We start from the raw sequence: 15469 nt of genomic DNA, 5'->3' as shown, positions 1-15469 counted from the left end.
ATTTCCTGACATTATCTATATGAATCCCAGAGGACTTTCAATAGGGTTTCTGTTTGGATTCTATAGGATTTACCATTGAATTAATATTTTTGGGACATTTCCTGTAGGAATCCTATAGGGATTTTTAATAGGATATCCCACAGGATTATCGCCATCTTAGACTGCCAAGAGCCTAAGACAACCAGCTCTCCAGCTCCGCCCACATGGCTGCTACAAGTCACCCCCGTAGGTTTTCCCTCTCCAACATCTTGAGAATATGGCCATACCTCACAAGGGACACCACCAAAGTTCTGGTTCTGGTGCTTGGCATCGCCCGTCTAGATACTGCAACTTTCTTGTGGGTGGACTACAGCCCACTACAGACCATCACAGACCACTACAGACCTCTACAGACCACTACAGACCTCTACAAACCACCATAGACAACTACAGACCTCTACAGACCACTATAGACCACGACAGACCACTATAGACCACTAAAGACCCCTACAGACCTCTACAGACCCCTATAGACCTCTACAGACCACTATAGACCATTTTAGACCACTACAGACCTCTACAGACCACTATAGAACATCACAGACCACTGCAGACCACTACATGCCTCTGCATACCTCTATAGACTTCTACAGACCACTACAGACCTTCTACAGACCACTATACTGTAGACTACTACGGACCATCACAGACCTCTATAGACCTCAACAGACCACTACAGACATCTACAGACCACCATAGACCACTACATACCTCTAAAGACCACTATACACCACTATAGACCACTACTGACCTCTACAGACCACTATAGACCACTATAGATCACTACAGACCTCTACAGACCACTATAGACCACTATAGACCACTACATACCTCTACAGACACTTTAGACAACTATAGACCACTACAGACCTCTACAGACCACTATAGACCATTATAGACCTCTACAGACCACTATAGACCATCACAGACCACTACAGACCTCTACATACCTCTATAGACCTCTACAGACCTCTACAGACCTCTACATACCTATATAGACTTCTACAGACCAATATACTGTAGACCACTACAGACCATCACAGAACTCTATAGACCTCTACAGATCACTACAGACCACCATAGACCACTACAGACCTCTACAGACCACTATAGACCACTACAGACCACTACAGACCTCTACAGACCACTTTGGACCACTATAGACCATTACATACCTCTACAGACCACTATAGACCATTATAGACCACTACAGACCTCTATAGACCACTATAGACCATCACAGACCACTACAAACCTTTACATACCTCTATAGACTTCTACAGACCACTACAGACCTCTCCAGACCACTATACTGTAGACCACTACGGACCATCACAGACCTCTATAGACCTCTACAGACCACTACAGACCTCTACAGACCACCATAGACCACTACAGACTTCTACAGACCACTATAGACCACTACAGACCTCTACAGACGACTGTATACCACTATAGACCACTACAGACCTCTGCATACCTCTATAGACCTCTACAGACCTCTACATACCTCTATAGACTTCTACAGACCTCTACATACCTCTATAGACTTCTACAGACCACTACAGACCACTACATACCTCTATAGACTTCTACAGACCACCACAGACCACGATACTGTAGACCACTACGGACCATCACAGACCTCTATCGACCTCAACAGACCACTACACAAGCAGAATGCAGCAGCCCGTCTAGTGTTCCACCAACCAATATTTGTTCACGTCACCCCCCTCCGTGGGCCACTTCACTGCTTCCCATCTCTGCTCGGATGAAACTTAAGTCCTAAGACTAAAGCCCCATCTCTTCAAACTACACCTGGACCTGTCTACCCCACAAGCGTCTCTTTTCCCTTTACTGTCTGACATACTTTCATTCACAAAACATACCTCTCTCTTACTCTGCCAGCGCTGCTTGTTTCTGCAGAATGTTTGGATGTGACTGTGACGTACAGGTGATTTTATAAACGTCACTTTGGACAAAAGCGTCTGATCAATGACACTGTAATGTCATGGATTCTATGGGATTTGAGATTTCCTTCAAGGGTGTCAACGTGAAACCGATATCTTGGAGGTTTGGGGGGTTTCAACTCTGCGATTCCCCCAACCTGGATGAAACCACTTCTTGTAAATTGGATTCCTTGTGTTTTTTTTTTTTGGATGAACCGACCTTCTCCGTCCTAATGGGATCGCTCCGAACGGCGCTAATCCGGGCGACGCGCCATCCAAGTTACTAAACCTGCGTTTGTGACGTCAGGGAGAGGATTTGGCTTCTAATCGCAGTGAAGTTCACACACAGAAGCCAGTAGAGAAGTTTTCAAATATTTGGCATCCTTCGTTCACTTATTGAGTCATTTCTATACTCATTTCAGATTGACATTTACCTCATGTTGCCCATGAAATTACAATAATTATATGGAGGACATGAGGTGTAATGTCATGGCCTCTTCAGCGGAACAACTGGCGCCGGCATGGAAAATCTTTAAATGTCAAATCGAAGCTTCTTTCCACTTATTCCCTTCAGCCTGTGTAGAAAGTGGACCAGAGCTTTATTCTTAAATAAATGTTTTAATGGCATTCCTATCCTTCCCATCATTCCCATCCTCCTCACCACGCGGCGTCGGGAAAATCGCCTCCGGACTCAAGGTCGTCCCCCGCCGCCCGTCTCCAGGGAGCGCTCGTCCATTTCGGCCTGATCTTCTTCATCCTTTTTAATAAAGCTCAGTTTATTAAATCCGCACTCGAGAACCTCTCTCCTTCTCCCGGATCCCCTAGAAAAGTAGTTTTAGTTTTAATAATCTTTTTTTTTTTTTTCTTTTCCCCCAGCTGCTGAAAGACTTCCCGGATGAGCTGCGGGCCGACATCGCCATGCACCTGAACAAGGAGCTGCTACAGCTGTCGCTGTTCGAGTCGGCCAGCAGGGGGTGCCTGCGCTCGCTGTCGCTCATCATCAAGACGTCGTTCTGCGCCCCGGGCGAGTTCCTGATCCGCCAGGGCGACGCGCTGCAGGCCATCTACTTTGTTTGCTCGGGCTCCATGGAGGTCCTGAAGGACAACACGGTGCTCGCCATCCTGGGTGAGGTCCAAACACAGGACATGCCGCTTGTGCTCCTACATATGCGATTAATGTAATAAAAAAAAGTAATGTGCGCGGAGGTGGAAAATCCAGGTTCAGAAAGTACAATGATCCACTCCAGGATTTGGAGCCAACCATGTGAACTGATGGATCAGTGCACAGCTGGAGCAAAAACATGGAATTTTCCACTTGTGTGTGTGTGTGTGTGCGTGTGTGTGTGTGTGTGTGTGTGTGTGTGTGTGTGTGTGTGTGTGTGCACGTGGTTTGAAAGGACAACATACACCTGAATAAACACCACCATTAATGGGACATTGGGAACGCTGGGACACGTTCAGAGTCCTCATAATCTCATAATTAATCTCAAAATGATTTTATCCTGATAATTCAGTGTCCTCATAATCCGGAAAGGCTTAAATGCTGGTTTAAAATTCTAAAATATTGCTATACTCTCATGAGTCAACAGTGTTTTAGTGCTGTTTTTAAATAGACATAATCCCAAGTAATCTGTTTTTTAAAGGTTTCTACCTGTGTGTGTGTGTGTGTGTGTGTGTGTGTGTGTGTGTGTGTGTGTGTGCGCGTGTGTGTGTGTGTGTGTGTAGAGTAGGCTGATAGGTTGCTAACAGTATTGAATAAAAAATATATACTTTTGTCACATGAATTGCAGCACACACACACACACACACACACACACACACACACAGAGACACACACACATGCACACAGACGCATACGCACAGGCCAGTATCAATCCTTCATATCAAACAGGTACCAGACTTGACGTCTAATATGGATTGTTTTTGGGGAGTGCATTAATAATCAGCCTGTAGATAGATAATGTACGGTGGGGGTAGCTCCTGGGAGGGTGATGGGGTGGGGGGTGGACTCGACCTGCATAGTATAGTAGTAATACATCATACATATTACTTATTTAAAGTAAAAAAAAAAATATATATATATATATATATATATATACAGAGATATGTCACTGTCGTCCTGCTCTTCCTCTGTTTCAGAAAACAAGGATAAAAAAACACATGCACACACAGACAGACACACACACAGGTACTATACGCGCACACGCACATTGCTTTTCTCTATTTGCGCTTTAACAAATCCTTCCTGTTACACACAGAAGAACACACATCTGCACACACACACACACACACAGACAAACACTGGAAATTGCTTTGGCAGTGCCATGTTGGATTTGCAGCACCTTGAGGGGGAAAGAGGGAGGCAGGGAGAGGGAGGGAGAGAAAGAGAAGTAGACGGAGAGAGAGGTGCAGAGATGGAGGTTAAAGAAGAGAGGAATAGAACTTCCTGCTGTCAGACCACTTGGTTTGAGTCTCAGTTCTCATCAGCGATAACCCAACATCATTTCTCATTTTGTTCATGACCTCTTACTCGTCGCTCCCAGCAGCAAACAGACGAAGCGCAGCGGAGGTTCAGACACGTCTGTCCGCGGAAGTGTTCGCCGAGATATTAACACCTCAACTTTGATGATGAATTCTTCTGGCTGGTCTGTTGCCCCAAGAACATGGGACATATTTTCTCCGTTCGGGCTGAATTATCTTGTTTGTCGAGGTGAAAACAATCGGGGGGAAAAGCGCCGGAAAGTTGCAGAATCCAGGATGCAGAAATCTCCGAATTAAATTCCATCTGACTAAAACAAAGGCAAAATAAAGCAAAATTGGTTGAGTGTTTGCCATAGTGGTTGAATGGAATTAAAGTCAATGAAAGGATCCTGAGGGATGACCTTCCCGTGCTTTTATGCTGCTGTACCCTGCCTTGTCAAATGGGAATCAATGAAACCTGAAGAGAATAATGAAACCCGAAGAGAAGGTCTTCACGGCATTGGAAGTCCTTTAACACGACGTAAAAGGACATGGAGGTCTTAACTTTGCGGAAACTTGAGTGAACAGGCGGCTGCGTTGGGGGCTTAGAACCAGATCTATCTTTGTTTCATGTGCATTTTTATTTAAAGGTGCAGTATGTACTTCAGTTCATTTTCTAGTTTCCATCCAGCATATTCAGTTTGGCAGACTTTCTTTTATTCCACTACATTTCGAGGCAAATATCTCTACTTTTTACTCTGCTTCTTTTCTAACACAGCTGTTACTTTGTTTTTTTTAAATCTGGATTCATATTGATGTACATTTAGTTTGGAAAATATGGATTTATATCCATAAATATAATCTTTAAATTAGGGTATATATTTACAGTACATCTATCAAAAGCAGCCCCGAGGCATCTGAGCCGATGGGGTTTGAGCATGGCTTCATTCTGTTTACTCTGTGACTTATTTCCCCTTATCAGTCCACCAAAATCAGGACACCGCACCGGGACGCACCTGGACGAACCTGCATGCGGGGATGTTTTGTTTCATGTACGTCGGAAAAATAAAATAAAATAAAATAAGCGGATGGGACGGAGCAGATGACCATAGGAATAAATCCATGACGAGCTGACTTCAGCTCTTGCTGAAAGTAGAAAAAAAAGAAACGCTGGAAACCGAGCGTTCAGATCAGTCAGCCGGAGCGTTTTGTCCCAGCGATGACTTTGTCGTTAGTTTACCTCATTATTTAACACTTTGGCCACTTCTTATATGAGCATCTGACGTTGTAACATCATATTAGGAAAAGAAAATTAGGGAAAGCATAATAGGTCCCCTTTAATTAAAAGCTCAGAGTACTTCCCCCATCACCGGTGTTACAGTATAGAATAGAATTATAGAATTATAGTTATAGGCGAGGACAGGCTCAGTGAGGCTAGGCTACGCTATGGTGTGATGTCATACACAGCATGCAGTATAGTCCTGTTAAATAGTGTACGACACGCTGCGCGACCTCCCTGACCCCGCGAGCCTCCCTCCCTCCCCCCTGCGTCTCCAGGCCGCGGGGACCTGATCGGCTCCGACTCCCTGACGCAGGAGGAGGTGATCAAGACCAACGCCTGCGTGAAGGCGCTGACCTACTGCGACCTGCAGTACATCAGCCTGGGCGGCCTCCGTGAGGTCCTCAGCCTGTACCCGGACTACGCCCAGAAGTTCATCGCCGAGATCCAGCACGACCTCACCTACAACCTGCGCGAGGGACACTCCTCCACCGAGGTACGGACGGAGGACGCTCTGCCTCTGGGGGGTGGGGGGGGGGGGGGGGGGTGTTTCTCACTGCTCACTCTCATCCATCCTCCACCCTCCATCCTCAGAGTGCCTTTGAAATGGTTGTCCATCCATCCGTCAAGCTGCCGGGCTCTGGTGGGACGGCAGAGGACGGAGAACGTCCTTGCTGCAGGGAAACAGCCCAACGGGCAACAAAGGCAAAGAAAAAAATCGGAATTTCAATCAGTTTCTTCCATCGAGTGTATTTTCGTATACAGGGAATGTGCAGAGTTTCTCTACAGACAAACACTATAATGCCTAAAATATATGATGAAAAATTTTTTTGGATGATATGCGATACAATAAGGCTTAGTGTGAAAAGGTGAATATAAAAATACAGACATAGCCAAACATACTGAGCAGAAAGAGAGGAGCTTTTGCTGAGATTACACAGAAAAAATAATAAGAGGAGGTGAAATAAACGTAATAATATCATAATCATATAATAATATCATTAATATCAATGCTTTGTTTTGGAGTTATGCAACCGTTTTTATGCCTCCCACCCACCGGAGCCATTATGTTTTCAAGTTGTCCGTCCGTCCGTCCCATTCTCATTACATCCATCACAAACGTCCACTGGGACTCAGTGATGAGCTGATAAGAATTTGGAGGTCAAAGGTCAAGGACACTGCGTCCTCACAAAACACGTTTTTTTGGTCAAAACCCAAGAATTCTCACGCTTATTAGTGACACAATTTCACACACAGGTCTCATCGGACAAAAATGATGACGTGATGACATTTTAGCCAAAAGGTCAAAGGTGAACTTCACCGCGACGTCGCAATGTTCTGCGGAAAAAAACAAACAAACACATTTTTCCCGCAATTATTCCACAACGTGAACTCAGGAACAGAAGCGGGAGGTTGTGGCCGTAGCTCACATCAAAAATGAGTCTCGAAGTGAAGACGAGGTGTTTCTCACCGGCGTTGACCTCCGTTTCGCCTGCTCTGGATGGTTGTGACAAAACATGATGTCGACCTCGTTGAAGAGAGACATGTTTTGTTCGCGGAGTACGACACCACCCACAATCCTCAAGTGTAACAGCGACGTCTCCGATTGGTGGAGCGGGCTGCTGCCATGGAAATGTTGACCGCCCCCGCGGGGACGTTTTGCGCCCATTTTCAAGACAGTTTTACGTCCCCGTCGTTTTGGTGAGTCACTGGGACCACGGAACTCCACGATGGCCTCCGTCCCGTCAACGACACGGAAGTGGTTGGAAAAGTTTCATTCCCAATGGTTTATGGGATGAGCAGTTCCTCCTCTCTTAAAACAGTTATGCACACATTCTTGTACCCTTGCCGTTTTTTTTTTTTCTATTGTTTTTTTTTGCTTCCGAATCAAATGTTTTACGGTCACGATTCATCCGGTAGCCGGTTGGCTTGGTTTCCAGGCTTAAAACTCTGAACAGAAGGATCTTCTGAGACGTCAACGAGAGTGAATGACTGGGAAATCTGCTTCCGGAAGCGTAGCCGTTCAAAAAGTGGGCGGTCACTGTTGAGCTCTAACCCTTTTATTACGCATCTTCAAAGTCTTCGCGACAGATATAATATGAGTCTGGACAGACATGGATGTAAACCGCAACTTTTTTTTTTTAATCACCAGTCACTACTTAATTGAAATATTCACTTTCTCCGTCAGACTGAGGTTATCCCGTGGAACATATTTGCAATGCGCGCCGGACGCGTTAAGGTGGGGTCGATTGAAGGGAGGGAAATACGTTTTCCTTTTGACATATGAAAGGTGGTTGACGACGGTGCAACCCGGGTCACAAAAGACGGTGGACAGGGGTCCAAATGTAGTTGCCCAGGGCGACCGTTATCACAGAGCCCTGATGGGTGTCGACAAAAATGTCTTTCTTCGGACGTTTCCCTTATCTGCAGAGCCAGACCCTTCCACTGAAAAACCCGGAGCAACTGGGCAGACGTTGTTGTCGGGATCTGACGCCTGCGCTTCAATTCTCAAGTCTGTCGAAGTCTGTTTTCTTTTTTAGACATTTCCCTCATTGATAAACGCGCACATTCATATCTGCAGAGCGAAAGTGATTAACAAACACTTTAAGGAACCTGGAGCAACTGGGCAACCGTTATTGCCAGGACCTGATGCCCGTGTTTCAATTCTAAATCTGTCCTCAAAATGTCTTTATTTGGACATTTCCCTGATCAAAAGCACGCACGCTCATACCTGCAGAGTGAAAAGGTTTGAACAAACCCTTTAAAAAAAAAAAAACCTGTACCAACCCGGCAACCGTTATTGCCCAGCCCCGATGTCAGCGTTCAATTCCAAATCTGCCGACCAAATGTCTTTATTGGCACATTTCCCTCATCAGAATCGTGCACATTCACATCTGCAGAGCAAGGCCCTTTTAAAAGCCCGAAAGCAACCGGGCAACTGTTACTGCCGGGCCATGTTGCTTGTTGCGTCAGGCTTTATTTGTGTCGCTCACACCAGTCCATGTTGCACAACAAACAGTTTAAACCTGAAATGAGCAGAATCACAGCGTGGCTCCAAACCCCGACAACAACATCTGGAGTCCTCACCTGCAGGTCAACCACAAACACACACACAAAACACACCAAGAACACACTCATTCATGCGATGCGGCTGTTATTCTTGTACGTCGCGTCCGCGTGCTGACCAGACTAAAGTCATACTCCCTGCGAGCTGTGCAGTGTGTGTGTGCGTATGTGTGTGTGTGTGTGTGTGTGTGTGTGCAGATTATGCAGATGTACAGTCTCTCACGAACACACACAAACACATAAACATAAAGATTAGCGAAATGCACACAACCCCCCCCCCCCCCCCACACACACACACACGCATGCATGCATGCACATGCAACCACACATATGCACACACAGCAACACAAAACATTTGTAAGCACTCCCTGAGAATATTGGATTCCTACACACATTAAAACATACACACACAACCACGCACACATGAATGCAGACTCACACACACACACACACACACACACACACACACACACACACACCATCCAGAAAGACAGGAGTGAACATCTTTGTATCTTTGAACATCCATGTATGTACACACATCCATGCACAAATACACACACACACACACACACACACACTCACACGCACGCACACACTCGCACGTTCAGCCACGTGGCTCTCTTACAGTAGCAGCGGTGGTGGGTGTGTTGTTGCAGCGCTCCGCCAAGCGTGCCTTGGTTCTAAAAATAGTGCCGGCAGATCGGGAAGATCCCCCACCCCCCACCCCCCACCTCTGTTTGTCCCCCATCCTCAACCCCCACCACCCCCCCCCCCCCAACACCGAGCCGAAAACAGAACCCGTGCGGATAAATATAGAAGCAGCAAACAGACAGAGAGACAGAGGGGTGGAAATAGATCAGAGGGTCCCCCATGACCCCCCTCCCCCTCCCGTCGGTTTTGCATACACGTGCGCTGGCATGCACGCATGTGCTGCAAATCGCATCCATGTCACACAATGAATGATGAATGATGCGTGTGTGTGTGTGTGTGTGTGTGTGTGTGTGCATGCACGTCTGTATTTATTGCATCACACATTCATGCACACACACACACACACACACACACACACACACACGCACACACACGCAAACGCACACACACAGCATTGTTGCTTAATATGACACGTGTATGTACACGTGGCCTTTCAAGAATGGCACGTGTACATACACACTCACCAAAAAAAGTCTGTACTCCACAAACACCACCAACGCACACACACACACACACACACACACACACACACACTGTCCCCAGGGATGCCACTTCTAAAATAAGAACATAGAGTGAGAGCGAGAGGGAGAGAGCGAGTGTGAGAGAGAGGGAGAGAGAGAGACTGTGAGAGAGAGAGAGAGCGAGAGTGTGTGTGAGAGAGAGAGAGCGAGAGAGAGAGAGAGAGAGAGAGAGAGAGCGAGCGCGCTCCAGGTCTAGACGGAATGTCCCCCCCCAGTCTTCACCATGTCACTGGAACCAGTCCCCCAAAAATGCTGTTGCCCCGACCTTGGTCTTTTCAGAGTTTGGTGCTGGTCCACCTGAAGGACGTCATGGACCCCTGCAGGTCACAACACAGGATTACACTACATCCTTAGTCCACCACAACATAAGCACCTCCACTACTCAGTGACCAACACCAGGATCCGGTTTGTGGACTTGAGCTCAGCATTCTGGACCTGCTGCTCTCCAAACCCTCCCATCTCACTGTTTCCGGCCTACAGATGCCAATGGGTCACCATCAACTTCCTGTCAGACAGGAAGCAGGTTGGGGGTCACTGACCATCAGCACCGGTACCCCCCAGGGATACATGCTCTACCCGTTCTCCCTGTTCACCAACCACTGCACCTCCAAGGACCCGTCCGGGAAACTCAATCTGCCTAGCGACAGGAAGCGGAGCGGCTGGTCCGCTGGAGCAGCCACAACAACCTGGAGCTCAACGCTCAAAACAGTGGAGATGACCCAAAACGAACTGGACAACCCTGTGACGGCTGCGGAGACCTTCAAAATTCCTGAGGACCCCAAGCTCCGACGATCTCCCCATATATGGTGGGAAACCAACATATATTCCTGCACCAGTTGAGGAAGTCCAACCTGCCGCAGGAAGTTCAATCCGCTGAAGGACGTTCAACATTGTCACAAGACGTCCAACCTGCTGCAGGAGGTCCAATCTGCCATGGGAAGTTCAACCTGCGACAACAAAAGGAGCTGGTGGTTCAGCCACCATTGTGTCTGTCCGCCCCACCTCCATGACAGCGCGGTGGGGTCCGCCACCAACCATGAACAAAACAGACTACAGCACGTCATCAGAACTCCAAGAACACGTCATCGGAGTCAACCCGCCCCGCAACCATGATTTGTCAAGGAGCAGAACCAGGAAGTGGGCGGGACCAGACCCTTGGCACCGTGGTCACCACATGTTCCAACTCCTTCCCCATTCCAACCTGCCACAGGAAGCAGGACGTACAACCTACCACCGTCACCGAGCAACCCACCCCTCACACCCTCGACCCCACATGGTCGTCCTCGTTCCCCCATTCACCCACTACAAATATTCAATATTTCAATATGTATTCATCAATAATCACCATTTGCACATTCTGCCTCTTTGAATATGCCGGTCCACCGTAGCACACGTTGGAAATACTGTTTATTACTGTTTACAGTATTGCAGATCCTCCCCTGTGTATGTATACGTACGTGTTTTTCTTGTGTTTAGCCTTACCTCATTTTCACTTCCTTTTCCATTTTACTGTTTGTTTTGTACGGACTGAGAATGTGTAAGTAGATCAGAAATGATTCTGAATCTGAACCTTGAGACCACTTGGAGTTTGTTGTTTGTTGTTTCTCAGTATGAATGGTGATCTCTGGGTGTTTGAATGGAGGGATCTTCCCTCTTTCGTAGTGAATGGATCTCTGCAGCGGAGCTGGTGCTTTGTGAATGGCTTCATCAAACCCGCTACACTGGCTCCCCCTGCTGGGAAAAGAGCAGAACGACAATTACAATCGCATTATATTTCAGGATTTATTTGAATGCGTTTGCTGTTTCCGATTTGGAGAGAAGTGGGAACACATTGTTTTTTTATTTTATCTGTTGAACTTTTATTTAAATAGTTGACGTCTCTTTTCCAAGGCAGACACAGACACATAAAACAATCATTAACCACATTAACCAAGTATTAGATGGTTTATAGCCCTCATAAGCGTGAGCAATGTTTATTTTATTTTATTGTTGTCATGTATTTATTTTATCTAAAATGATGACTTTTGATGCATATTTCTTTGCATTGTTTATATTTTATTTGTTATATTATTTTTGAAAATTATTATTCATCTGTTATTTATTATCTATATATTACATTTTTTTAATGTATTTTTAATTTGATGTGTTTATTTGTATAATTCAAAGTATCCCATGTGTATCAAATGTTCAAGATAAACAAGATGAATAAAGGAAAGCGATGCCTTGCCCTGGGTCCTCTGACTCTGTTCGCTCTGTTCTGTCTCCTAAACTGCTTTTTAAACCTCAAAAACGTGTGTTATTAGTGTGGATTCAGTCTTTCATCTGAGGTTATTCTTTTATTTCTGCATGGGGTTTTTTTGTTCTTATTTGTCTTTTATGCTTTTTATTGACATTGTATGTAAAGCCCAATCCCATTAATATTGTATTAATAAAGTTTTTATTTATCTCTCTCTCATCTATCACTGTTTTCTCTTTCATCCACTTTTCTCTCGACACCTCTGACCTCGCCCACCCACCAATTTGTCTCTCACCCATGCATCTCTTTCCTCTCATCCCTCCCCCAGGCGGACTGGGAAAGTAACGGGGGGCTCCAGAAGAAGCTCCCCTCCATCCAGGAGGACGAGGAGGGGTCCGCCTGCGGCTCCGCCTCCGGGGAGGGCTCCGCCTGTGGGGACAGCGCCGCCTCCGTGTCCGGATCCGAGGGCGATCCCTCCCCCCTGGTCAAGCTGCCCCCTCTGGGCCGGCTGGGTCGGGGCCTGAGCTCCCCCCTGCGCTCCCCCCTGCGCTCGCCGCTCCTCCCCCCCAGGCCCTTCCGACCCCCGAGTGACCGGGTGCGGCCGCCCACCTTGCAGGTGCCGGTGGTCAGCTTCGGGTGCCCGCGGCTGGACTCCAGCAGCCCCCGGTAGGATGTAGGGGTTTGGGTAGACAGGCCAGCTAAGACATCACTGGATTGGAGCCATTGGATCACCTTAAACCTTTATATTTCAGGCGTTCTCAGTCTTTACGCTACACCTCCCAATTTTAAATATAGTAAATCAAAATAAGAAAAACAGTATAGAATGCATCTTTTTACCAGTTGGTGGAAAATCTGGCTGCACAAATCCACCAAATTACACTCCAGGATTTCAGGTTCAGGTGACTCTATTTGTACCCGTAGGTAAATTTGAATTTGGTTAGCATCCGTCTTATAGACAAACATGATAAAAGTGCTCAAGGCTCCAATAATTACTAAACCACTAAAATAAAATAAATAAATAGAGGTTGCTCCTGTAGCATCTGTGCAGTGTTGCTACCACTTGTTGCCCTGAGTGATGGCTGCTGGAACAAAACTGTTTCTATGCTGCTTTGTTCTACACCTTGGGACTATAATCCTCCGTCCACAAGGAACATTTGGGGAGGATTTGGAGTCAACCGTGTCGCTTTGCTAATTCACAGTCACATCAATTCCAACTGATGAGTGGAATCAGTTTCATCTTTAGGAACTTTTACATTTTGAACCCGGAATTATCCACCGCTGGCATTCGCTCAACTAACCTCATCCTCTACAACTGCATTTCTCAATTTGGAATTTTAAAACTTATTTAAAAGTTGTACTGCATAATGATGATATCGTAGGGGTGTTGTAAACTATTGCTGCACAGATTGAATTGCAATAGCTCTATTTGGACTTTTTGAGTTTTTTCGCGGTGTGGGTCAACAACCTAATCCCTCGACCCAGAAGGAATTGCATGGTTAGTGGAGATGGACATGGCCCATGGCCCATGGCCCATAATCTTTAATCTATGGCCATCCCCGACGACCTTGACCCATGGACCATAAACCATGGTCCAGGGCCCAAGATCCATGGTCTATGGTCCAGGACCGTCTCCATTGACTACAGACCATGAACCATGGATCCTGGACCAAGGACCATGATCCATGGAGCATGCAGATATTACCTGTATCCACTACATCTATGTGTAACCTTGTTGGATCGTGGATGATTAAACTGTGTCCAGTTTGTGTTTTTGAATAAAGTGAAGTCGCATGGGATCACAAGGAGGGGTGACAGCGGGGGTCCTTGTATTTTCCTTCGAACAAGCAAAATCCATTTAAAGACCTGAAGCAAACTGCGACCGAGATGCGACTTTACACGCCCGACGATCTACTGCCAGCTTGTGGCCATTTTTCTTAGTCTTTGCTGTTTTTGTACTTTTCTCGTTTGCTTTAACTTTTTTTATTTGTCTTTCTTCGACTTTCTCTCAATCTTTTTGAGTCATTTCCAAATGTTTCTTATTTATTTTCACCTTGGTTTTATTTTGGGATCGTTTTCCCTTCACTGTCTGAGACCTTACTGCTGTTAATATGTGGATCGTGAAGCCTTGGAGACTTGGTCGTTCTCTCACTCTCTCCCTCCCTCCCTCCCTCTTTCGCTCTCTCCCACTCTCCCTCCCTCTCCATGTTTCTCTATCCCTACAGGTTGGTGGATGAGACTGGGATGGGCAGCAGGAGTAGTTCTGTCCAGCGCTTTGACTTCAGTCCCAGTGTGACCCAGAGTTTCACGCCGAGCCCCTGCTCTGGTAACACCAATCACGCAAAGGATTCTGGGAAATATTTATGGCACTATCAGCGGTTGTTTTGAGTAACTAAAAGTTATGTTTGTGTGTTTCTATGGGGACAGGAACCACTGAGGAGGCTGACACCATGCAGTCTATAGCTAAATTGAAGTACGAGGTAAGGCCAAGCCAGGGCACCACTAGAACATCTGCAAGCCAGTGTTGCCAATGTTATAATTCATTTGAATTAGGGAGCCAATATACGCTACTCACAAAAAGTAAGGGATATTCTGCTTTCAGGTGAAATTTCAGGATGAACCTAAAATGCACTATTACCTTTACAGGTGAACTTTATTTGACCTTCTCTAAACTTTTGAATGCACATGTTGATCAACAGTACCTCACCATTGCGAGGCTTCAAACAGGATGTTGTCAGAGGGAAGTGGCCACTGAGCTTAGAGTGTCACAGAGTGTCATCAGCAGCTTGCAACAGAGATACAGAGACACTGGAAGAGTCACAGAAAGGCATAGAAGTGGACGTCCTTTGGCCACATCCCACACTGATGAGCGCTGCATTGTGAACAGTGCCCTGTGGAACCGGATGATGAATGCCACTCAACTCCAGGCACATTTAAGGGAGGTGAGAGGCACCCAAGTGTCACGTCAGACCATTCAAAACCGTTTCCATCAGCGTGGTCTGCGTGCTAGACGACCTGCAAGGGTACCTGACCACACCACCAGGCACAGCCATCATCGTCTTGCACGGGCCAGGGAGCATTTACGCTGGACGAGGGACCAGTGGCCTCAGTGCTGTTCTCTGGTGAAAGTCCATTCACGTTGAGCGGAAATGATGGCCGCCAACAATGTTGGAGATGTCAAGGAGAGCATTATGCATCAGCCACTGTTGTC

General features: G+C 46.5%; 1 protein-coding gene across 1 annotated transcript in view; it reads left to right on the top strand.

Moving 5' to 3' along the window:
• Positions 1 to 15469, top strand: part of LOC307247684 (voltage-gated delayed rectifier potassium channel KCNH8-like) — a gene marked incomplete at both ends in the record, with an annotated part of 55747 nt that overhangs the window by 37477 nt on the left and 2801 nt on the right. Inside the window, 5 exons of the mRNA XM_080023807.1 lie at positions 2865 to 3114; positions 6006 to 6223; positions 12590 to 12927; positions 14484 to 14584; positions 14686 to 14738. Of these exons, the coding sequence (XP_079879933.1) occupies positions 2865 to 3114; positions 6006 to 6223; positions 12590 to 12927; positions 14484 to 14584; positions 14686 to 14738 (960 nt within the window). The remainder of the gene's footprint in view (positions 1 to 2864; positions 3115 to 6005; positions 6224 to 12589; positions 12928 to 14483; positions 14585 to 14685; positions 14739 to 15469) is intronic.

This window comes from Zeus faber, assembly GCF_960531495.2.
Source record: "Zeus faber genome assembly, chromosome: 2".
NCBI classification, from domain to species: Eukaryota; Metazoa; Chordata; class Actinopteri; order Zeiformes; family Zeidae; genus Zeus; species Zeus faber.
The sequence above is the reverse complement of the archived record's forward strand: the minus strand, read 5'-3'. Positions and strand labels throughout refer to the sequence as shown.